General features: G+C 45.8%; 1 protein-coding gene across 1 annotated transcript in view; it reads right to left on the bottom strand.

The window, feature by feature from the left end:
* The window catches only part of KCTD1 (potassium channel tetramerization domain containing 1), a 71,571-nt gene extending 49,062 nt beyond the window's left edge, over window positions 1-22,509 (bottom strand). The window contains 2 exon segments of the mRNA XM_030012335.2: window positions 20,565-22,101; window positions 22,103-22,509. Of these exon segments, the coding sequence (XP_029868195.1) occupies window positions 20,565-22,101; window positions 22,103-22,437 (1,872 nt within the window). The 5' untranslated portion in view covers window positions 22,438-22,509.
* Window positions 22,510-25,621: the final 3,112 nt, after the last annotated feature.

The raw sequence follows: 25,621 nt of genomic DNA, 5'->3' as shown, positions 1-25,621 counted from the left end.
TTAATTTTATATTAAAAGGCTTTTACTTGACCCGACACCACAACAGACCACGCACATAACCTTAGAACAGTGGATGAAATCTTATACAATATACATTTCTTTGGACGGCATGGCCTGCTTCTAAGTCTGTGTTTGTGCTGCTCTGGTCACCGCTAACATGCAAAGCACCAGTGCTTGGACAACAAAAGGACCTGAAAATGTTTAAAGAAGCACAAAAGACTATGCCTGTCAACCAACAAGAAATGCCTATCTCACTTTTCTCTAGCTATTGGCTTTCATGGCCTCCAATGTGTAACACATTTCAATAAAATTGAAATGCAAGAAATAAAGACACATTAACAAACTGGTAGTACATATAGCTGTGTTATGACACAGAAACCAACAACAGAGAAGAATCACATCGTTAGATGATTGTGAGGGACAGCTTGAAATTAAAGAGGCAAACAGCAGCTTCACCAAGAAAATGAAAGCTAAGCAAAATACACAGTTATTTTATTTTTAAAACGTACAGAAGTTAAGTGAGACAACCCAGGACACACAGTCACTTGCCACAGCTGGACCAACCACCGTGGGGTAAGCATTTAAGTATGACATTTCTCTTTTGGTAGGCTGTTGTGTAACCGGGCTCTTGGAGAAGCTGGTCCTTGCCAAGAGGATCAGCTAATTCAACTGCTGATGAGGCAGTAAGCTTTATAAGTTATCCTCATTCAAAATAATACTTGAAGAAATCTTTTGTTGGGTTGGTGGGAAGACTTCATCTAATAGAGAAAACAAACCCACTGAATACCTGGAGTGGTAATAACCAGTAAGACCATGCCAATAAGGGGAAACATCCTCTACAGGTCCAAACTAACAACTCTGAACTACAGCTGGCTTCTTCAATAGACTAAAAACAACTTTAAAGAAGGATCAAGATGACAAGATCTGGAAGTATCTTAAAAAAAAAAAATCTTTAAAAGAGCAGTTTGAGTATCAAAAGTATGAGAAGGTGTCAGGTAGATACAACCACCAACTACGACGAAATAATGATTTTAAAAATAACGTGCAAAAAACCTGCCACATTGCAATAGAGGCCGGAAAAGTGGAAGAAACCATCACAAGAGGAGGAGTTGACAGGTAAAGGAGCAGATAAAGGGACAATCATACACAGCGACACATCCGGAGTCTTTAAAAGACCAATTCCAGATTAAGTCTGGGAGATAACATCTGCAAAGGATTTTATCTGGGACCAGGTAAGTTTGAGGGAAACATCAGGAAGGCCTTACAGCTTGTGTCTTTCTTCATGCTTGTCTCCTGCTGTTTTACTTGACGCTTGTCTCCCGCCCAGAGGAGGAGTGCAGGAAACCATCAGACCAGCTCCCTCCCTGGCATGGCAGGGGAGGAAAGAGCAGAGAGGCTGAAGCACTACCTTTCCTGCAAAAGACAAGGCAAGGAGGCAACAGAAACACAAAACGCATGTTGGGAGTGGGAAACCAGAGCATCCCCCGTTGGAACAACAAAGCCCTGCAAGAGAAAGAAAAGGGCAGGCAGAAGAAGGAGGTGGGTGGTGAAATAAAAAAAAAAAAACCAAAACCAAACACAAACCCCAAACATTTAAGTTGACAGGCTTTGGTCTCCCCTCTGGAACAAATACTCAAAAAGTTTGCTTTCAGGAACAGATTAATTGTAGTGTCAGAAATAAAAGAGTATTTGAAACAAACAGGAAAGGTTTCAGGGGTCTTGTGGTGATCGCCTAGTAGAGGGTAGCAGAAATTAACTTCAGCAACAATTCCTAAATTATAGATTTGTCTCATGGCAGCCACCTTCCTCCCATTACAGACACACTCAAGTGATCGCTTCATTTCTGCTGACCACCACCCTGGACCTGAAGAACCAAAGGGCATTACTTTGGGGAGAGGTTTTTCTGGGGGAGCGGGGGTGGAGAGGAAGGATGCATGGCAACATTGTTTTGTTTTTCAGCAGGAACACTAAACCTCATGTTTTCCACCGCGCTGCCTTGCACAGCGAACAGAGCTTCAATCCAGAAGACAACAACAGGTAAGGAGGGTATGTGTGCACCTTATTCCACATATTTGACAAGCAGTGTGGAATGAGGTGTGGCGAGTGGAATTCGTAACTCCAGCCCTGGCCGGGAAAGGTGGCTGGATGCCAACCACACCATAAAGGTCTCGTCATCTACACTTCAAGTAAGGTCCTGAGGATCCCGACATTTTCTCATATTGAGGTGTGCCACAGATACAGAAAAAAAAATAATTATATTGCAGCCACAGGAGTTGATAGCCACAGGAGCCTGACCTGCCACACACTTGCTCTAACAAAATCTCTTAACCCATCGCACAGTGACGAGCCTTACAAAGTGCTCTGCACTGAGTAGCTTCACTGAGAATAATACACTCCTGCTAACAGCAACTTCACTTGACCAGAAGCAAGCCTGGAATTTTCTAGGAGGCTGACGCTGTGGTAACTGGTGGAAGGCATCTAGTAATAAGGATGGAGGTTCAACTAGTGAGGGCACAATGAAGCAAACCAGGAGATTCATCTGGGACCAAGAAACCCAGAAGAAATCTGAATGCATGGCTGAGCTTAAGCAGTAGCAGTTACATTAGAAGTGGTTTTTTTACACAAAAAGGGAACTGAAGGCAACCAGATAAACTCTCATACGTGCAAATTAGAATCAATGATGATGACTGATTTTTATAAAGGGTCTAATGATACAGTGCAAACTAATTCCTGCCATCTGAAGCCTGGCACCATTTGGTATATTTATTTCAAAAAACCCTGAGTGCATTTTTTTTTTTTTTCCTCCCCTTCTTCTGGCTCTCTTGCCATGCTGACGCTTGTTTGCATTACATCTATTTTGAGCTAAATTAAATAGGAGAAGCAGAGTTTTGATTCAGTAGTAGCAATAAATGGGGTTAGCCTGGCATTGATCTGTGTAAAGGGGCCAAAGCTAGGACTGCCAGAAGCAAAACGTGGTCAGTGAACTCTACAGCACCAAGAGTGACCCTGCAGCTGAATTCCTAGCCCTGATTACAACAGAAAGAGACTTGCTTTTCTGAACAAAGAGTATTTCAGGCAGGAGATTAGCAAGAGAAAGTCTACTTGCAACAGCAGACGGAGGAAACGTACCAAAAATAAGAACCACGGCACACTTCAGAGGATTTTAGAAAGCTTCTGAGCAGTGCAAAACAAATGCCTGCCTTGCTCTATGTTTCTCATAAGCCAGCATTAGGTCCAAATGCTGAAGAAACAGTATTTTTCTTCTGCACCTCAGTTAAATAGCTTCAGTTAGTTAGCGTGCAGCAGGGAAGGTGAGCCAAAACCACGTTACGGATAGCACGCTGAAAAAGTTACCTTGCAGACTAAGAACATTTGTCTTATAGCCTACAGAAAGGGAAATCATGTTTACTATAAGAGAAAAGGCCCCCTTTATAAATCATGCTTAAAATTCAGCCAGCAAATTTATACAGAAGAATTTCACAATCCTTTGGAAACGTGGATCAAATTCGCTCACTCTCTGGGTGTTTGTGCTGTTGTGCAACACAAAACAGTGAGAGCACAGCAGTAAATCTAGCCTCATGATTATCAAGTTTAATCACAGTGTATCTACGATGGAGAACAAAGTGCCTCTTATTCCCACTGCACCGTGACCCCAGCGGATCTCAAGCAGGGTCAGTTCAGGCCAGCGTTTGGAGAGATGCCGGCAAAGTACTGGAATTGACCCCTCCAAGGCTGAAGCAAGCTCACACCTTGCTCCCAGCGAGGCCGCGTCACACAGTAGGAGCACACAAGGTGTTGGGCGCTCGCAGACATCCCTATCAGCACCTTCAACCACGGCTCCCACCGCTTTGGTGGGTCCGCCGGCTATTCACAAGTCCTTCACGCAGCAAGAAGCTGTTGAGAAGTGCAGCTCTGCCAAGCAATTGGAGGCTGCTGAGCAGCAATGCTTCCTATCCTCGTTTTTTAATTCGTGACATTTGGGTGGCACCAGGCTGCGTCTCCAGAGCTCACCCTTGCTGGAAACCCTGAGACAGGCCACTTGCCCAGCAGTGCAGCCCCGCTCCTTGTGCTGGCTTCACCAGGAGCAGTGGGGACCTCACCCCCCCGGAGCAGAGAGAGAAAACCAGAGAATCACTCATCATCACTACTTAGACTTTCAACCTATTTCTTTTCCACATTTTACAATAAATGCTCATTAACACAAGCATTTCCTTAAAAACAAGGATCACAAAATACTGAGCCATGTCAAATCCTTATGAATGAACCATTGAAGGTCTTCAGCTCATTCTTCCCCCACAAAGTCCCATAATGGATTTTTGCTTGCTGCTTTACCAAGTAGGAAGGGGCGAGGTGGGGACCCACAGAGGAAAGGGAGGGCAATTTAAAGAGTCTGTCGGTGTACTGACAGCCTGCAAAAAATTAAGTCAGAAATCTGCAAGACAGCATCCTGGTTTTTTAATGCCTCTCATTTGTCTTGCCACTCTTATTACAGGGTTGATTGCACCCTTCACTTGAGTTTTGTGGTGGTTGCAATGTCAGAGCATGGGACATGTGGTTGTCACAACTGGGAACTTGCTGACTGATTTATGTGAACTTACAAACCCACAAAACCAAAAGATATTTGTTATTCACTTACATTCTGAATGATCCTTTCACCTCTCATGGAATACATTTCAGGCAAGTGAAAGTTTATTTCTAGTTCAAAATTCGGCTTCCCTTCTGTAGAAGGGAGCCTAAGCGTAATACACCTTTGCTATGGAAATCACCCCACAATATCCCCCCTGAACAGCTCAAGGTTAATATACCTACATCGGTAACAGCATCTCAAAATTAAGTTGTCGTTTTAACCATTTAGCGGGCATTGAGACATCTCAAATAGATCGGTTCATTATTAAAAGCGGCAATTATTGTAAATTACACTCTTCACAAGAACAACAGCCTAAGCTTTAAATACAGTATGATACCTGTCTGATCATTCCCTTTAAATGAGGATAGCTGAGGGCTCACTCACCATCAAGCAGCAAACAGCTGTGCAATTTAGGACTACTCTTTTCTAACCACTCCTCTCCCCAAGGCTACCACCCCCATAGCAGAGCTGGCAAAACAGACCATATGCCCATGCCTCCCATGTTCCAGTTCAGACACCAAACATGGCAACTCAAATTGCTGGTGACGATGACAGCACCCAAAAAATAATAATCCCTTGACCAGGGTTTGCTGTAGCTGCTGAAGCACAGGCATACAGTACCTTTTGCTGACTCTGCAAGGGAGCAAAAGCCTTCTGCAAAGGAGGAGGGCAGCCGAGGGCAGCAACATCAAGCTAAGATTTGCCAGGGCTTGTCTGTCAGAGGACAAAGTCTTGCATTTTAACCATTTTTGGCACATTCAATATTCGGTATTTTCAGGAGCTTTCTAGGATGTTTATGAAACAACTGCAAGGTAGGCAACTAAATTGATGGCGGTACAAAGAATGTCTTCCCACATTCCTCTCCCATGCTTTACCATCGAAATAAATGAAGATGAAGTTTATGTTTCTCTAATTACAGTTTGTTAAAAGGAGAACAGGTTGTTAAGTTATGGTAAGAAGTCCGTGAGCCTGTACCCTGCTTTGAATACCACAGCGATGTAGATTTTACCAAATAAGACGACCGGTCAAAACATTACTCAGAAGGAATCCATGCTCTGGTATCATTCAGCATAAAACAATCTACCTTTAAACTAGTCACATTAATCGAGACAATCAATTGGAAATTGTTCTTATGAGAGCTATTTTAACATAGGTGACATTCAGAACACTGTCAAGTTTCAGTCATTTAATATTAAATACCAAAACAGTAATATTACACATTTGGTTTATGAGATTTTTGTACCATACATCATCTGCTATTTGCTTTTAATCCTGTATTTCCCCCATTAAATACTTACAGTATTTATATAGCCTTGTAAAACTCTAGTACAAAAGAATAAGCAACAAGAACTTTTCCCCGTACATTACTTACCAACTTAATTATGTAATGTAATGTGAAAGGTTTATGCACACCAGCTGGATCTCATTACGGCTAAGTTTCTGTCTTTTTAAAGTGTACTTTATCTGGAACATTGAAGTCACTAAGAATTTCACTTAAAAAATATGTTGAGCTGGCATACACACAAGTTTATACTGCAGGATGCTAACTCATTAAATAGGTTCACAACAAGTCAAGTTTGTGGACACTTATTTCTGAAGTTTAAAATGCATCAGCTAAATTTAAATATTTGAAGCCAACTATGGATTATTGACCGAACACCTCAGCCTAATTCAGTCTCTCCCTCCTAAGTGTCACAGTAACGAGAGAGATGCTACTCCTTGTACAGTAAGAAAACTAGCAAGAAAAACAAAAAAGGAAGTTTCAAGAGAGCATTGGTATCACCTCCCTCCTGATCAGTGCTAAGACTGAGAGGTGCACCGGCTTTATATACCAAGATCCATCTAAAAAGCAGGTGTTTCAGAGCTGCGAAGAATTCAATAGCAAGACCAAAGAGGTTATTAAATAGCCAGCTGGACCAAAGCAAACTTGTCATACACTTTGGTATTACCAGTTGAGAGATTCCTGTTCAATCGTGAGGCAAGAATTGCGGTTTAATAAACGCAGAGAACAAAACCAAGCATAAAAAAAATCATGTGCAGTGATTTTATTTTTGTTGTATATTTGACTGTAATTACTGTCTTAAGTACTTTAATTGCCTGGCATCTCCTCAAGTGCCTTGCCTGTGGGGAGGGGAGGCAGGGCAGTTTATAGTTTGTTATTAATGAATGAAGTACAAACAAGTTTACCTTGTCTGTAATCAACATTTCCATCAAAACAGTTTGAGAGGAAAATGCAAAGGGGTCCGTTCATCCCACAGACCCAACACGACTGTGTTAATATCTGCTTTTTAATGATTAATGTCCTTCTGCCACATCACTTACACCTCAGAGGGGGACCTAGCAAACACCTTTAGAAGACCCATATGAGAAGCATCACCTACTCGCCCATTCCTGTTCTCTTCTACAGACATCTGCTCTTGGCCACTGATGTGGGGATGGGGTACGGGGACAGACACCCTTCAGGTCTGGCCCCGTATGACCTTTCTTGCATGCATTCTAGGTGAGAAAAGGGGGTGTGCACCGAGGGGAAATATGTTCTGCTTTTTGCAAGCAAATCTGCAGGGTCATTTACAATTGCTCTGGAATGACATGCATCCAGCCCCTCTCAGCTGGAAATAATTTTTGCCTGGAGTGGAAATGGAGTGGAGGGAAACAAGAACGAGTGACAAAAAGAAACCTGTGCAGGATAAAATAAAATATACTCGCCTGCTTCATTAAGAAATGATTAGACACAAGAAGCCATCAGTAAAAGTCAATGCAGTTATATGAAGATGGTTAAGCCAGGAGGATGGAGAAGCAAACTGCTATTTTTCATGATTAGTGAAAAACACAGAGAGTACGAGTTTGGCCATTAGTCTTGTTTTTCCACTTAAATTGGTACAGGAATCTGCTACTTTTAGATAACATCGCATTCACAGCCCAGCAGACCATCCAGACAGCAAATGCGCCACGGGCAGAGCGAGCTTCCTCACGCGGCCGTCAGCCTGTCCTGATGGTCAGGAGCTCACCTCTGGGGTGAGGGCAGCTCTTCCCCTGTCTCGCCACTCAGGATGCCCACAGGAGTGACAATTAGTGTCAGTTCCGGTGGCCGCCTCTGCTGTGAGGATACTTGCCCACTAGGATCCTACTGAGACCACTAATTTTCACGTAAATCACAAAAAAACCTGCTAACGACTTTCCATTACTACAGATGAGAACTATCTTCCCCCACCCTCTTTCAGGCTAGATTGCTGGCGCAACCAGATTAACATCTCTTACCAGCTTTCTCAGTCACGTAGCCCATCTCCTTCTGCCCTTTAATCAGCTGGCAGACCATCTCCAACACTGCCATCTCCTATCTCTTGAAGCACAACCTCGTACTCTCATGGTATTGCCCTGCTGGCAGGCAGATGGAGTGCTTCTCACTCCAGGGAGGCTTTATGTTGTGGTGGCCACTTCTCATATACTCTTTTCCACAGTAAAACATAAAGCTTTAATTTTCAAGTCGCAACAAAACCAGCATATTTGACAGCATCTCCAAAACACAATACTACCGCTTTTACAACAGTGCTTCAAGCATCCCCCTACCATTGCCAACGAGTAGATATTGCTGATCAGATGAACGCTTCTCCTTAAGTAAGTTTCTTATAAGGTGCATAACCATGTATCTTGATATGGCCTCATATATAAAAGCATGGAAGCAGATGCTGTAAATACTGATCTGAGGTCTCCTACTCATTAAGATGCATAGGCGAGAGAACTGAAAAGAGCCTGTATAGAAGTTTAAAATATGCTTATGAAAAAAGTGGAGTACAGTATGATAGCAGGTTAACTTCTTCTCAAGAATGGGTTGCTGAAAGCTAGCATCCAGCCATCTACCACCAGAACCAACAAGAAATTCCTGACTTCTCAGAGCTATGACCCTACATTTGTTTCTGTAGGGAAAAAAAAAATGTATTTTGATCAAGCACACCACTGAGGCATTTAAGGTTGTCATATATAACAGGAACTGACTACACAAGAAAAATACAGGCATTAACGTACAGAATAGACTAGCATACAGAAGTCATTCTGGATGCAGACAGCTATTCATGGAAATAATTCAACAATTCTAGTATTCCACTAGGAAACCGCGAGTCAGATAAACATGGGAAAAACAAGACTCTCCAACTGTCTCCTCTCCTCTAGACCCTGTAAACCTCCTGTGTGCCCCCGCATCACACAGTGGAACTGTTCTCTCTCTGTTTGGCATCCAGATGGGATGAAGCTGTCTGTGAAAGCAGGAACCCACCAGGGTTCTTCTCAGAAATTTTATGAAGCAGCTTAAAGATTAATGGAGTAGATGACTAGTTTATACAGCACTTTGATCAAAAACATGTTTTCCCAACTTCCTCACCGAGTTTTAATAAGATGTGAATGAGAAATTGATCTGGACACTTTAGTTTACAAGGAGTATTTCAAGTACCTTAAGGAAACTAGTTTATTGTCCACTAGGCATAAAAACAAACACAATGCTTATAGGCCATTTTACCACAGCACTTCCAGTGGATTTCTTTTGGGATATGTACCCAAGAACTAATGCTTACTCTGAAGCAAAACTCTACAGGAAATCACTGGTTTAAGTGTCACATTTTTTAAGGTTAAGGGAAAAATCTTTAGATTTCAATTTCTGTAAGAGGCAAGAATACACTGTACTTAATTTACATTATACTCATGTTCTTTTAACTAAGTTGAAAGTTGAAGAAAACCAAGACTTCCCCTGCACACCTCACTGTTCTTTTACATTTTCCTCTAGCATTTTTACTAAAAAGTAGAAAGACCCTCTGGGTCTATCTTTTTCTTGATCAAATCTTGCTTCAGTGCCTACCACATTCGTTATTCAGCGTTCAGAGAGAAGGATTTTTTTTTACTCCTAATTTCCTCCTCCAGTTTTAGCCCCTCTTCAAAGAGGAGCATTATTTCCCACACCTTGAATCCATCAAACTAATCCAGCAGAAGCACGCTGGTATACAGAAATTAACCTAGCTTCTAAACTGATGGGCTACAAGATGTTTGGTAATGTTTTCTGACCCTGCTTTCCCTCTCCTCCTTATTTTCCATTTCAAATTTTTTCCAGATCTTTTTCTTCCCACAAAATTCTTGTGTTCTGCCTTCAAAGTCCTCCTAGCACCATTAACACCTGCTTCCCAACCTCCGGATAGATTGGTAAGCTCATCTCTGCTCTCCTGCCCTCCTAAAAAATCTAGTCCCTTCAGGTAAAGGAGACAAGAGCTATTTCAGACCAGCGCCATTAATATTAAAAAGAATAAAAGCTTTTCAGATTGGGGCTTGTTTTGGAGGTTTTCAGTTCTACAAAGAACTGGGGGGGGGGGGGGGAGACATTTCAGTTTTTCCTTACAGCATTAGTTTCCTTTTTTTGAGGAAATCCTGAGAGGACCCAAGGAGCCCAGAGCCGTGGGGGCTGTCAGCAGCGGTGCCCAGCATCCCTGCGGTGGGGGGGCTGCATGGTCGTCGCTCAAGCGGCAGCATCCGTTTGTGCTGGAGCCTGAACCCACTCCCTGCAGGGATGGGGGGGCCACGCAGGACTCGGCCACCCCATGCACCCAGCGAGGGGCCGCTGAGGATCTGGCACTGGAAACCTTCACAGAAGAATGCCCAAAAGACACCACACCGGAGCATTTTATAGCAACTAATGGTGGCGAGATCACAACCCTGCAGTAAAAAAAGTGTCCAGTGGAATCAGTCCAGCCCTTTACAGAAATAGAAATACCTTAGTACATTAGAATATTCAGCTAAGTTACCAAGCAGGGGTGGGGGTGTTTTGCTTTTGAGCAAAAATTTGGACAATGGACCTTGTGAAATCTAAAAAAAAAAAAAAAAAAAATTTATCTGCTAATATATCTTTTCCTGGAAAGATATAGATTTGACCTGATCCTTTGGTATCTCTCAACAATTAAAACAACACACATAAGCTTCTGAAAGTGTCTGCCGTATGTTTTACATGAGTGTAGCAATTACTACCATATCATTAGCCTGTACTGCAAATCTAGCCTACTATTATATTCATGATCCTGAATATATCTATTAATTAGCAGTTTGGAAGTGAATATACCATACTGAGTAAAACTGATTGGTTAAAAATTCCACTTTAGCACAGGCATGAGGAATCCTTTCCTAATGAATTACCATAGTAAACTTTAAAAAAAGCGTTGAATTATCCTCCTCTGTACCATAGGGATACTTTTGCCATTTACACAGTAGTGTAGTGCTACTTCCACACACCAATGCATTAGCATTTCAATTAATACTATGTTTAGTATTATTGAGTCCCTGTACATTTTAAACTTAATACCCATTTTGACACATTTGTACTTGCTAGTTACAATGAACCTGGCTTTTCCTTAGCTTTTTTGTTTGGCATTTCTCACTTTTGATACTTTTCAATACCTAAAAGTGAAGGGAACAGCTTATAACTAAAAGTACTTTCAGTGGAAACATTTGTATCCCGACACTACTTAAGAGATATCAAAAAGCCTCACCATGTTTTATTTGAGACCAGCTGGCAAATGCAGGTGTATTTAAAAAATAATGCTTTTAAAAAATAAAAAAAAAAGCTAACTTGCAAAGACTTCTAAAGAGATAAAACCAGAAATAAGGCTGCTTTAGAAGTGTGTCAAATACTCCAAAAGGAAGGCAAAACTACAAAGTTCTGACAGGATATTAAAGTTGTTTCTGCTTTTTAAGAATAAAACCATAACTGTGTTACCCATACTGCTTTGGATTGGCAGCAGCTTCAGAAAGCTGATTTTGAAGCAGTAAGTCTGACACTGAAACCGTGTTAGTCTCACTCTGCCTGTTTTATTTTCAAACAGTACTTGGGCAAAAGAACCAGAGTCAAAGGCTGGGGGATTTGCATTGCCATCCCTGCTAAGGAACATAAATTTTTCAAGTGTTTGTGCTGGAAAGCAGTCATATTCCTACCAACATCAGTCAGTTTGAGAGAACTTACTTCTCACGGACCAGAGCTTTGCATTATCCCTTTTGCCTCCAAGAACAGTTACTTTTCCACTCCCAAGTTTGCCAGTCACTGATTAGTGTGTGTTTTCAGAGAGAGAGAGTGTGTCCAGAGAAACTGTATTTTCAAAGAGAGATAATCAGCAAGATACATTCTTTAGCATTACCAAAATAAAAGATATGAGAAAGTGTAAAGTATACTAAAAGGCTAAACAGTTCTTTCTGAACTGGTTATTTGCCAAAACCCACAGGCTTAGAGCATCTTATTGTTTCCGCCCCGCCGTCTAAAAAGCATTTTAAAGAATCAAGTAGAAACGTGAACCTGGTCTTGCAATGGTCTAGGGAGAGCTTCCAGAAACTAGTGTTGTGATAACAGGAAAAAGACAACATGTTTTCTAAACCCAATATGGAAACTAGTACTGATAAATTTGATAAAAGCCTACACAAAGCATCATCTGCCAATCACCACAAATGTGCTGTGTAATAATTTTCTAGCTAACTCCTGTGATAAACAACTGCAGCCAGTATCGCTGTCATATCCAAGATGAGGGGAAAGAGCAAAGAAGCATCCTTTACATGAGCGCTGCTAGTCATAAAATTATTAGAAACACTGGGAAACTCTCAAAAAGGCAACCAATTCAAGCACGTTCCCTCTTTATCCGACATTGCCACACCGTTCATAGGTCTGTCTGTTAAGTCTGTCTGTTACGACATCTGTGCTCCCATTTACACTTTCCAACTCGTCAACCTAACTCTCACAGTTAATTTGGCATCAAAACTATATGGGTTAATTACAGCACTTCAGATGACTCGCATACTTCTGAATGGGGCGATTTCAATACAAGGGAAAGAGTTTATCAGGCATGGTGCAGGTTAACAGCCAGCCCTTCTAAGAAGGGAGGAAGGAAGGAAGGTATTTCAGCCCACTTCACCTTCCTCACTCCTCCTCTTCCCCACATTTCAGGCACAAGGAGAAAACAGTCTCAACCCACCCCAAGCAGAACTGAGGTGAGGAGGGCAATGCGACCGGATTTCCCCTTCTCTTCCGTGCTAAACCCACATACCCTGTGTTCCCACCCCCACGTCGGCCAGACACACCGCATCCTTCCGCTGCTTCTTCTCCAGGGGAGCTTTAAGCCAGAGGACGCTTGGTAATTAACCACTGATGGTTTCCTATTGCGCTGGAGAGTTTCGGTGCTGTTCCTTCGGGTGCACCGCAGACACCTCATCCATGAAACGAGAGCTCACGCCGGCAAGGTGAGCACAGGCTTTGCCACTGGTAAACATGTATCAGAGTAAGAGCTCAAGATGACTGCACTGGACCTTTAAAGTCAAAGCATCAGACACAGCATGCTGTCCTTACTTCAGGCCAACCTTTCCCTGCCACTTTTGAAGCCTACTAGAAACACATGGAGAAAAATCAACAACAGCAAAAGAAGCAGCTATATATATCGCTGTGGTGAGTAAAAGCTCAGGATTCAGTGGAAGGGTGTTGAGAAACCACTCTTGAAATTTCTTCAGCAATCCTTAATTTTAAACATACATAAATGGACACACAAAAAAAGAGGAGCTTAAAATGCAGTGGTGTTTTAGGGAAGTCATTCATTTATGCACTACATTTCTGACAGACAGATACAAAAGTATTAGCAGCATATACAGGTGCCAATTTGCAGGGAAGCCCGAGAGCTGTGGCTCCTTCATTAGAGCTACCAAGCACAAGAGTCCCAACTACACAGCCTCCTCTTCCTCCCACTTCCCATCCCGAAAAACAAACTAAAACAAATGACAGCATTATTAGACCCGGTTCCCAGGCACTTTAAGGAGGAGAGAGTGAAATGAAGCACTGTGCTAGAGATAAGCCCAGCTCAGAAATCACCCCAGCACCTCCACAAGATCTTTGGGATAAGAAAACAGAAGGAAAGCAAAAATTCATCCTGGCACCTCACCTCCCATGAAGAGATTTCTGCCCTCCTCCTTTTGCAAGGACAAGTGCTCCAGCAAGAGTTACCTGAGCAGCACCTACCAAACAATCTACCCCCCATGAGCTACTCCCACTGCCAAAAAAGCTACACTCAAACCTCCTCTCCTAGCCCCACCTTAGGGAAGCTTCACCAAGGGATTTATAGTCCATTCCTCCCGGCAGATCACATCAGCTTTGTCCTCCTGGACTCCCATTGTTCCCCAATGGAAAACCATGAGAGTAGTACAGGAGAAGCATCGGTTCCGCACTGCTGGTGCCACTGCTGGAAAAGTTGCGATTACCCCTTGCCAAAAGCTAAATGATAGCATTATCCAGGCTACGCTACCCAGTTGAAGTACCAGAAACACTGCAAAACACATCAGCACAGCGTACCACTCAGGCTAGTACATGAAGCAACTCAGAAGTCCCGAGGAGGTGCTTGCTCAAGTACCTATGCACAGGACTGTGCTATATGGAACAAATGTGCCCTAAGCATACAGTGAAAAAAAATGTTTTCATATATTGGTAAAGTGAATAGGGCTTAAAAATTTCACTCAATTTCACTTTAATTAAAATGATCTGTCCTAGCTACAGAAGTATACAGATACATACAACAGGCAAGCATATCAATTAACTAAGAATTTACTGGAAATGTATATACTGCATCTATGCACTACAACTTTGATTATTTCCCAAATTAAAAATGGCATTAAGAACACATCAAAGGCACTTGCCCTCATTAGGGATTAAGTCCTTAGCAAGTCTGAAGGTTTTCAGATCAACTAACTAAAACTGGCTGAGTGCAAAAGCACATGGATTTTTAAAAGCCCGTAAGAGCCATTTTTCCTTGTAGATAATCCCCCCAAAAACAACCAGAACAGAACTCCATCGTGTGTCTTCCAATGTTACTTTTAGATCAAGGTATTATGAGAAGTTCCAATCCCTTCCTTACTCCCCCCTCAAATGCCTGGAAGAGACTTAGAAAGCATTCCCTGGAAACACGATTATATATTTTTACTATCACAACACTAATAAATCTCTTCTACATCAGATAAAATGCAGTTACCAACATGTGTCCCTTGAATCCAAAATATGATAAAAAATTATCTTGCACATACATATTTGGCTACATGCCCTAAATGATTTCCTTCTGAAAAGAAGGGTGCATTTATTGCTTCAGAAACAGAAAAGCAAAATAATAAGAAAGAAAGGACACAGGGAAAAAGATGAACAGAAGGGCTTCAAAAGTGACTGAAAATCTACAACATCGCTAATTAGGTTCCAGCTTCTAACACAATAGTGGGTGTACCATGGTCTGTTATCAAGTTTATAGCCAAGGGCACAAGACAATACAACCCCACATTCAATTTAATTACAGCCTATGGCTTTTGCAGTAGTGGTGTGTTTCAAAGGGTTTAAGCACTCATTTATTTCTACACCATACATGAAATAAGGCAGCTCACTGTCATACAGACTCACCAATTAGACTGAACAGTTTCTGATCTCTTGCTCTCTAGAAGGAGAGCAGTGGGCAATGGCAAATCTTTTACAGGATAATCACAGAAGACTTTTTGTTAAAAAAAAAAAACAAAACCCAAACTCTGCTGCCTTTAAGTTTGTGCATTTTATCTTTGATGTGTGCACAGAGGAAGAGTACCAACATAGTCATTTCAGATTCTATAGAATTTTAAAAAGTGTCAAAATACAGCAGTGCTTCAATGATGCTGATTTTTCCTCCTAATCGTACTAAAAAGGCCATCTTCATCTGAGTTATACAAAACCGATCACCTCTTGCATTCTTACCACCACTGAAGGCTGGACCAAGCAAGTTCTCTGACTAGCTCACATGATGCAACTAAATAAAAGGAGTCTCATTTCTAAAAAGTAGAAGTATTTTGAAAATTAAAGAGATAGTGGAAGAAATCGCCATCTGAAATAGTTACAAAACTTAATACTTCCAATATATCGTTCCAAAGCAACTAAGAGGACCTACAAAGACAGTATTAGACTTTAAACTTCACAACCACAATTCTAAATGCGTGTATCGAAACACCATTCTCAGATCATCTGCGAAGTACTCTTCTGAGTCACCTCAAATCAACTCCCTCCTCAATAGCTGATCCAAAACAGACCAACTCCAGTCTAGGAAAGAAAAAACAGTTCCTTTCATCCCTTTCAGTGCATGTACTGCCTCCAAAGCTGTATACGAGATTGCTAACCTAATCTCTATTCTTGCACTCATCTTGGGAAACATTCACATGCCTATCAAACTTCATGTTAGTTATAAGGAACATAGCCTGGGATATCCTACTGTCTTCAAAAAAAACCCCATCTCTGTTCAACGATCTTTAGAAGCATTCAGTTACAAACAACACTGACTTCCACTGAAGAAAGCAATAGCCAGAATTCACACATTTCGCTATGGAGACTGGTAAGAAAGCTGTCTTTGGGGCCCATATTTGACAACCCTGCTACCCTATCCCCTGCCTCCTGAGGATTTCAGAGCAATTTTGATGACTATCAGGTATAATAGGTCCCTTCTACGGTTAATCACTTTCCACATCTGTAACCTAGTAGAAGATGAAAATCTTCCCCATTAAAAAAACCACAAACAACAACCAAGAAACAAACAGTAGCCTCTAAGGTAGGTACCCTTTCTTTAACTGTAGGTTAAAGTTCCTTTAACCCTCACACCAAGATTTTAACCTCAGTGTTTCTTTTAAAAAAGACACGAAGCAAATCCTGGATTTTCTTGCAACCTGGGATAATCCATTAATCAGAGAGGACAGCACTAACTAGGCAGTAGGGCAGCCAGTACTAACCTCTGAAACCAGATCAACTGAAGTACTGCCAGAAGAACTAACAAGGTATTTAGCAGTCATCAGTCTTAATAGCTACTGTACTGTAAGCCTTTAAGATAGGGATATTGCCCCATCTATTATCTGTATAGAAATAAAGCCTAGCATCCTAACACTGCCATCCTAAGCATCCTTCCCTGAAGTTGAGGAGTTCTCCTGCCCTGTATACTTGGAAAGCACCTAGCGATGATTCTCATCAGACTACTATAAACATTTGTACAGAACAGAAGCCTTTTTTGTGGCCATTTTATGGAAGTGCAGGATGTTCCCAGATCAAAGATCAAGCAGAAAGATTCTTATCCACCTCCAAAAACAAAGACTAAAAAGAGCTAGACTAACTTCTTAGTTACTTTGATTTGTTCCCAGTTGTGCCTGCTGCCTACTTATATTTGTCATGTGCTACTGTTTTGCCTTCTTTTGCGAAACCTGCAGTCAAAACTAGATTTCTGGTTCTGGTCAAAGTAAACCCTTCAAAGACAGTGTAAGGCAATGAAAATACATGTACCAGATCAAAAGAAAACAAAAAGGGCAGCTGTGGATTTAAAGCAGGAGGAAAAAATGTTTAAGGATACCCCGGAACAGCCAAGACAAATGCACGTGGGTCACATTTTAACAACTGCGTGTTTGGCAGATATCTTAATAGCCGATGAAACTCTTCGCAAGCAGCCCAGAGAAACCCAGCTGAGTTAGAGAACCAACATAACAGAAGCATTTTCAAGTGACAAGCAACTCTCCTCACCCATGGCAGAAGCCAATCTATTTTCCTAGGCCTATTTTGGGGTATTACTACTGTACTAAGTTCAGCGTGTACCAGACCTATAAACGTCAACAGCTACCACCACATTGTAGCATCAAATGCTTAAACTTTAGCTATTGTTCATCTTTCAGTAACACGAGAGATGAACAACAGCCAAATTACATCCCTCTGTCATCAACTTGAACTGAAGTACTGCTGTCAGTGGCAGGAAAATTACTACACTTCAGAGCAAATAAGGACTGAAAAGAAAGTTGTGCCATGATGGCACAGTGCAGTATGCTTAAAATATACTCTATAAATGCTGCTCTCAAGGCTGCAACCTAAAGCAATAGTTGGATCAAGATGAACATTTAATGTACCTTTCCCTAGCTCTGGAGGAGGCTCCTACAAACCCAGAGTTGAAAAGACATCTTGGGGCTAAAACAAAAGATGGGTGCAGCCACGAGAGAAAAGCATAAAATTAACATCCTTGCTCAAATTCTTACACTTAAAGTTTGTAGTCAGTGCAAATTGAAGACATCCCATTTAGTGCCTTCATTTAACCTTTTCCATACCTTGCTTAATGCTATCAATGCTATAAAAGAGCATACGTGCACAGAGTATAAAGATGCTACAAAACCCACTCATCACGCCACTATTTTTTCACCAGAATATTGCACAGGTCCATGAGGGCAGCAGAATCTGTCCCCTGGAAGAATAATTAGAAAGGCAACCAATAAACCACAAACTTATGACCTTCATGTTTTCAAGGAATCAGTAATATTTGTCAACAGCGGAATTTAGTGTCACATTACTTGATGATATGTATTCAGTAAAAAGGCCTGGAAAGTCTTTGTTTATAATTAAGCAATAACGATTGAGGGCCAGGGCATTTCCTGGGGATTAATGACCGGCTGGGAGAGTCGATGGCTTGAGGCAATGCCTTGGGCCATTAACCCCAGCCAGTCATTAATTTCCCCAGGAAATGCCCTGGACCTCCATTAGTGTAACTATTATAAAAGGAGGCTAGGGAGAAAAAGTTTACCATTAACATTCTCCCAAGGAAATCTATTCCACAGCCAGTATTTTTTCATTTTGTCACATCCCAGAAGAAGTGCGTAAGTTAAAACTGACATGAGAAGAATTGGCGATTAAAAAGAAGAGGAGAAAAAAAAAACCAAAAACAAAACCACAGAACACTTTTCCTTCTCCTAAAGACTTAAATTAACGAGTTTTGTAGTGAAGGCAAGATTCAGCTACAAAAGTGGCTGGGCAGCTTGTTTAGCTCATTAAGTTGTGAAAGGAGATGAACATTTCCATATAATTACTGAAAAAACCCACACTGTCTAGTATCTTTGCTGATTGCTCATTTTCTTTCTTGATACACTGAAGAAAACAGCACATGCCTGTGTACTCTATCATCTATTTTAGATATTTCTCCCTTTCTCCCCATACTCCGCCACTAATGAGAATTACAGCTCCGAATGCTTCACGTAGGAAGCGCAGCTCTGCAACAAACAGTACAGCAGCTGGGTTTCTCCTCGCCTAAGCTGTATGCAAGTGTGAAGAGATTTGTGGGCCCGGGTAGAGATCAAGCTCTCCAGCCTGATGACTGAAGGTACCAAGACACCTCATTTAACAGGTTAAAGACACACATACTCCGTTACCACTAGCTGGATCAGAACTGCTCTGCCCAGTTCCCTCTTCCCCTTCCCGTACTCGTGTGCGCTGCTGCTCTAAAAAAGTTAAACCACGCCTGAAGTTTCAAAATTACTTTCAAGGTCATTAAAAGCGAGGGAAAGAGGAGTCTAGGGTTAAGTACAGCGAAGAGCATTAGCTTATACCTGAAATAATGAGCTAGAACAAAAACATTATCTGCACATAATCAAGCCTCTAAGCCATTCAGAGACACCAGATACACACAGCAGGAGATCAAACTACAGTACTCCACTGAAGTGGTCCAAAAAAAAAAAAAACCACCCTACGAGAAAGGAGAGGTCACAGGTATTTTAAAGAACATAGGTGCTTATGCAGGCATTCACTGCAAGCCTCCTTCTCCCTCCCTCCCCCCAATTAGCCTTCAGGCTGGTTGATTAGCTGGCAAACTCTTTGAAAGGGTCAGTCTGTCCAGAACTGGTATTTCCACTTGGGAAACAGCTCAGGCATGTCATATACCTGTGCTCACCCAGCGCCACGATCTCCGGCCGACGGCTGCGATCGCTGTTATTACTCGACACAAGAATGTCAGAGGGGTTTTGTAATCGCGTAGGGCAGCCAGCAATAAAGTTCTTGCCTGAAACACAGTATTTTATGGGGCACAACGTAACTGCGCACGCTTTATAGATTTAGTTAGAATGACTTCCAAACTTCAAGCCAATTGCAGAGGTGCAGCGAATCTTTAATTGAAGTAATTTAGCTCCAGCACTCAAACAGCCGAAAGGAAAGTACTTTTTGGAGGGGACAGGGAGCAGGCACCAGCACGTGCCGGCACACAGCAGAGGGGGTTCGCAAGGCACGCATTAAGGCACAGCTCAACAGCGCTTTTGACAAGACTGCTTTACCTCAATGAAACACAGCTAACGAACTTGGGCTCGTTCCACAGTTAAGCTGCATCTAAACCTGTTTAATTGTGCTATTACTGTATATTTCGCCACTACGGTAACTAATGCAACTAGAGCCAATTTGCCTTATAAAAAAAAAAAAAAAAAAAGGAAAAAAAAAAGAGGATCACTGCCAGGAAACAGAGCTATTTTAAATAAACAAATACAAGATGAATGCAATTGCCATATTAACCCTCTTGTTAACTTCTGAAGTTTAAAATTACACCCTCATTACTAGTGTGTAATTGAGTATTCTCCCAGCTGTTTCCTGCATTTGAGGTTATTCAAATAGTTCATTAGCACATCAAGAACACCACACACACTAATGATACCTGATGCCCTTATCTACTATTGTGGCCCGACTTTCATAACTCGCATCTCCCACAAAAAGAGAAAGAAAAAAGGGGGGAAAGAAAGAAAAAGGAGGGAAAGGGGGAGCCCCCAGGGCTGAGCTGTCTGTGCTGCTGCCAAGGGGGAGCATGGCAGCACCTGGGCACCTCTCCAGTCCGACCCACAGGCACGCAGCAAGCGGCCACCGGACTGGTGGGAGGGGGAAGAGGCAACTGGGGGGCAAGGAAGTTGGGTAACTCGCGTCCGGGCTCATTGGGACAGTGAGTGTCGCCCCAGAAGCCACCCCGGGGCTGGCAGTGTGCGTCAGTGCCCAGCCTTGGGGGAGATGGGGAAGAAAGGAGGGGTGCAGTGGGGGCTATGTGGGATGGGGTACAGGGTTGCCACCTTTTTTTTTTCTTTTTTTTTTTTTTCCTCCTTTCTTTTTTCTTTTTCCGGTTACCTGTGTGGGGGAAACAATAGCAGGTGAAACTACTGTGGGTGAGGTGGTGCTTCTGTGCCCATTGGCTTCAGGGAGGAGGTGAGGCAGGGGGTCGTGTTTCACTGAGACCACCACCACGGCGGGCGCGGCAGCGTCCAGGGGCTCAGCGGGGCGGCGGCAGAGTCTTTTGGGGGAGGCGGAGGGCCCACAGGCATCGCCACCAGCCGCAGCCCCCGCCGGGAACACTGCCTCGTAGAGGGCCCGCTTGGCTGGGGCCACCGCGGCCGCTTCTGCCTTCACCGGTGCGGCGTCACCGTCTTTGGGCAGCACGTAGGGGTTGGTGGCGGGCGGCCGGGGCCGCGGCCCGCCATTGAGGGCAGCGGGGGTGTAGCAGCCCCCGCCGGCGGGGTGGTGGAGGAGGTGGTGGTGGTGGTGGTGGTGGGGAGGGGGTGGGTGGTGTGGTGGCTGCGGTCCCCCCAGCTTGGTGCCGATGCCAGCAATGCTGTTGAGGGTGGCAATGGAGACGGCGCCGATGCAGTGGTTGGTGTATGTCTTGGAGAGCTTGGCCGCCTTGGAGAGCATCTGCATGCGGGTGCCCAGGAGGTTCTTGCCGATGGCCTTGTTCTCGTACCAGGTGATGTCACCCTCGCTGCAGTGGTCCCGCGGGCGCTGGAAGAAGGCCTTGCAGAGGGGGTTGCGCTTGGAGAGGTACTTGACGAAGCTGGCGTAGGGGCAGAACTCGGTGCCGGTCTCGTACATGCGGGGCAGGTTCTCCTCGTCGCTGCTCTCCGCCCGCTTCTTGCTCCAGGAGGACGAGCGCGACTTGTGGTAGGGCCCCAGCGCCTTGAAGTAGACGAACTTGCGTCCGTCCTCGTCCACGGCCAGCCCGAAGGAGTCCTCCTCCAGCTCCCGCTGGTTCTCCCGGCCCCGGGTGCAGAAGTACATGCAGGTCTCGAACCAGACCTTGTTGAGGAGCCCGAAGGGGCTCTGGGTGCTGAAGACGCTGCAGGTGTAGAGCTTGCGCAGGTCGGCGCGGGTGATGGCCTGCTTCTGCACCACCGGCCCGGCGCCCTGCTCCTCCAGCTTGCGGATGACGGCGGCCAGGGTGAGGTTGGCGGCGCGGAGCTCGGGGTCCTTGGTGAGGTCGAGGGTGCGGCAGTAGGGCGGCTCGTTGAGGTAGCGGTTGAGGGAGCTGCGGATGCTGATGAGGGAGGACTTGGAGTAGAGCTGCCCGCTCTTGGAGCGCGCCTCGGCGTAGAAGGAGCGCAGGACGCGGCAGAGCGCCCCCTTGTCCATCGTCTCGAAGTCGGGGCTCTGCGCCTTCTCGCTCAGGTACTCGCGGAAGATGCGCACGGCGTAGCGGGTGGCCAGCCGCGTGTTCTCGCTCAGCCGCGCCCGCTCCGGCCGCTGCAGCAGCAGGGCCGCCTCCAGCTCCGCGTCCTCCGCCGCCCCCCCCGGGGCCGCCGCCGCCGCCGCCCCCCGGGGCAGCCGCCGCGGCGCCCCCCGGGGCCGCCCCGACGCCGCTGCCGCCGCCGCCGCCCGGCGTACGGCCCGGGGCGGGCGGCAGCGGCTCCGTCTCCTCCTCGCCGTCCCACTCCAGACCCATCTCCTCTTCCTCCTCCTCCTCCTCCTCCTCGTCCAGCAGCAGCCCCCCATCGGCTCCGTCCTCCTCCTCCTCCTCCTCGTCCCCCGTTATCTGCACCTCCTGGATCTCATCCTCCTCCTCGCCCTCCTCCTCCTCGCCGGCGCTGCAGTAGCGGTGCGGGCGGGGGGCGACGCCGCGGCCGGGCGGCCGGTCCCCCGCATTGTTCCCGCCGCCGCCGCCTCCGCCTCCCCCTCCGCCGCCGCCGCTCCACTCTCCGCCGCCGCCGCCGCTGCCAGGCATTCTCGCCATATTGCCGTCTCCCTGCCAGTCCTCGGGCAGGGCGCATGCGCTATATTGGACCGCAGCGCTGGAGCGCTTTTGTGTTTTAATGACCTTCAGCTACCGGGAGGCAAAGCCGGGCTCTTAAAGGGGCCGCGCTCTCAGTGGCGGCGGCGGGGAAGGGGCGGGAGGCGTTGGGATGGATGGGGAGGAGGCAGAGCCGCGCTACGGGGGTACCGCGGGGAAGGGAGCCGTACTTACCGCGCCCGCCGCTCACCTCGGGTCCGTCCCGTCCAGCAACGGAGATGGGCGCCGGGGGGGGGGGGGGGGACCCGCCGGTTCCCCCCTCCCCCCCCCCCGACAAAAAGCGCACTCCGTCTGTGGAGCGGCTCTTTCGGAAGGGACGGACCGCCACCACGCAGCTGGGACGGAGGTCGGCACGCCTCGCGCCTCCTCAACCCTCGCCCGTCCTCACTTCACAGTAACTTAAAAACAAACAAAGAAAACAAACAAAAAAAGCCACCCCAAAAACTCGGGTCGCGGCTGTCCCGCAGCACCGCTCTGCTGCCCTCGACGGGTTGCTGGCGGGGCGGACCCGGTCCCCGCCTGCGGGACCGCCGCGGCATCTCCCGCCGCCGGCCTCGCACCTTTAGCCGGGCGCCTGGGATTCGGTCGAGGGGCTCGGGCGGAGATGGACGCTCGGGGCTTTGCATCCGTGCGGCTTGGAATCCGCCCGGAAAGAGCCAGTCGGTAGCCGCGGCGCTCGCTTGGCTTGCGGGAGCCCCGACGAGGTGGGTTGCGGAGAGGGAGAAATTAGGAGTCTGGGAGCTGACGGGCGCCCCGGGCCGCTCTCTAGCTCGCTGGGGCTGCAGGCTTCAGGGCAGCCGGAGGGCACTCGGCCCCCCGTGCCGCCGCCGCCACCTCTCAGGGATCCCAGCTCCTTCCTCAGCTACCCCCTTCAGCGACGGGGCAAAACCCGAGGGAGACTCCCGCAACCGCGGGGTACGGAGCCGCCGGACCTAGCGAGGCCGCTCCGCGGGGGCTTTTGCCGCGGGGAGCCCCCCGAGCAGCCCACCGCGGGGAGGGGGGGGAGCGGAGCCTCGGCCCTGTCCTCGGCCGGCGGGGAGCTCCCGCTCCCGCCCGGCTCTGCTCCGGGGAAGCCGTACCCAGCGGCACCGCAGCCAGCCGTCTCGCTGCACTCTCCTTACCCTTCCTTCCCCGGGAAGGGTCGTTCACCGGGCAGGAGGGCACAAGCCCTGCGGCCGACGCACCGCCGGGGAGGGAGCCTGTCCCACGCGGGACGGGACCGGCCTCGCCAGCTCCCCGCCGGCAGCAGCCGCGCTACACAAACCAAACTACCCCACAACCCACCCCCCGTACCGCCTAGTCGGGCGATTTCTTTTATTTGGTACGTTGAAATAAATATTCATTACGACTACTGGCTACATCTGAAATTATAGCCTTAATTGCAGAGCTGCTGGCCTGAGTTACCACATTTGCTGCTTACTCATCCGTAGGCAATTGCTCAGCGCCGGGCCCCGGCCGCGGTGGTTACCTCTGGGAGGGGGGGCCTCGGTGCCGGTACCGGAGGCGGGCAGCGCCGATCCCCGCGGCCGCCCCCCCGGGACGGAGGCCGGCGGCCACCGACGGGGCGTCCGGGGCAGCCCCAGCCCTCGCCGTCCAGGCAAACGTGGCATCCTATAGCAGGGATGCGCAAATTGTTCAGCAAATTAGGCCAATTCGAAACAAATAAGCACTCCGGGAAGAGAGCCTGCCACTCCCAGAAAATAATTGAAAAGAAACCCGGCACTGTTATATTGATGTAAGCCTGGAGTCAGTACACGGAGGTCAAAGTTGTTGCATGCACTAAAGAAGTTGTGCTCGCTCTGCAGTTTGAGAGCGGATTAAGTTCCCTCTTAGGTTGATGGCATATATATGTATATATATTCTAGAGATTTTTTTCCTATGCACATAAAGAGGATATAAAAACCATTTTTTTGGTCATATGCTATCTGCAACCCAATCCTGAAACAAAGTCTCAAAGACCTTCCAATGATGGACCAGATGCTGAAACAGACAGCTAAAAGCAGCAAGACCTTGTTGTGGTTAAAATCTAAATGCTCTAGACAAACTCCTTTTAGGAGCTATAACAACCACCCTAGAAGACACAGAACTGCAGGGCTTGCAGGATACACCTTTTCTGCGGAGATCTTTTTTCCTTTATTGTTCCCATAAGTGCTAAAAATGACATGATTGGCATTAACCTTTGAACTTGATTCTGTCTTAAGATCGTAGAAGAGACGAAGCCGCTTTCTTTTTTTAAGAAGAGCTTTTCAGAGCCACGAGGGCAAAAGGTAATTGAACGTTTGTTTTTTTTTAACTTTAAAAAAGATGAACACCAGGTTGACAGCTTCTGTACTTGGATGTTCATTTAATCACCATTTCCTGATTACAAGAGGTGAACTATGTTGACAGACTTGGAGATGAATATGGAGCCCAGGATACTAATAGTAAGTATAAAGGACATACAGAACTTGCAGTGAGGTTGGAGGGGAAAAACGTATACGGAGCATCCATATTACACACATCAATTGGAAGCACCTCAGCAGCCAGGGGGAATTCAGAGAGTAGCAAGTGAGGTGTTGAGCATGCTGCAGGTGCCCATAATTGGGAAGACACCCGCATAAGGTACATACCTGTATAACCTATATGTATATATATGTGTATGTGTATATATACATATGTAAGTTAATCACATATATGTTAACTTACCTATCTGTCTACATTCCTAAAGATAAGACTTAGCCTAGTCAGTTGTATTCCAGAAGTTTAAATCCTATTGTTCAAGCTCTCAAGTTAGACAAGGTAATCGAACCACATTCCGAAACTGCCAGAGTTGCACAAGGTTGTCTAATGCAAGTTGGCATAATAACATTAAACTTACATCCACTCCACCCTCCACGTCACTAATCAGAGTTTTATCCTGCCGAGAGCTCCGCGTAGGCATAGACAGCATTCTCCCTTAGGACTCAAGGTTTGAGGCTGATTCTTATATAGGTCCTGTCCACACTTGGAGAAGACGTTTTATTTCTGCTGTCAGTAAAAGAAGATGTAATACCCACAGAACACTAATAATGCACCTGCCCCGCTAAGGTTGCAACCCTAGACCAAATTATCCTTCCTTTTCTATACCTGGAGATCAGTTCATATGCCA

Source organism: Aquila chrysaetos, chromosome 4, assembly GCF_900496995.4.
Source record: "Aquila chrysaetos chrysaetos chromosome 4, bAquChr1.4, whole genome shotgun sequence".
Lineage (NCBI taxonomy): Eukaryota > Metazoa > Chordata > Aves > Accipitriformes > Accipitridae > Aquila > Aquila chrysaetos.
The sequence above is the reverse complement of the archived record's forward strand: the minus strand, read 5'-3'. Positions and strand labels throughout refer to the sequence as shown.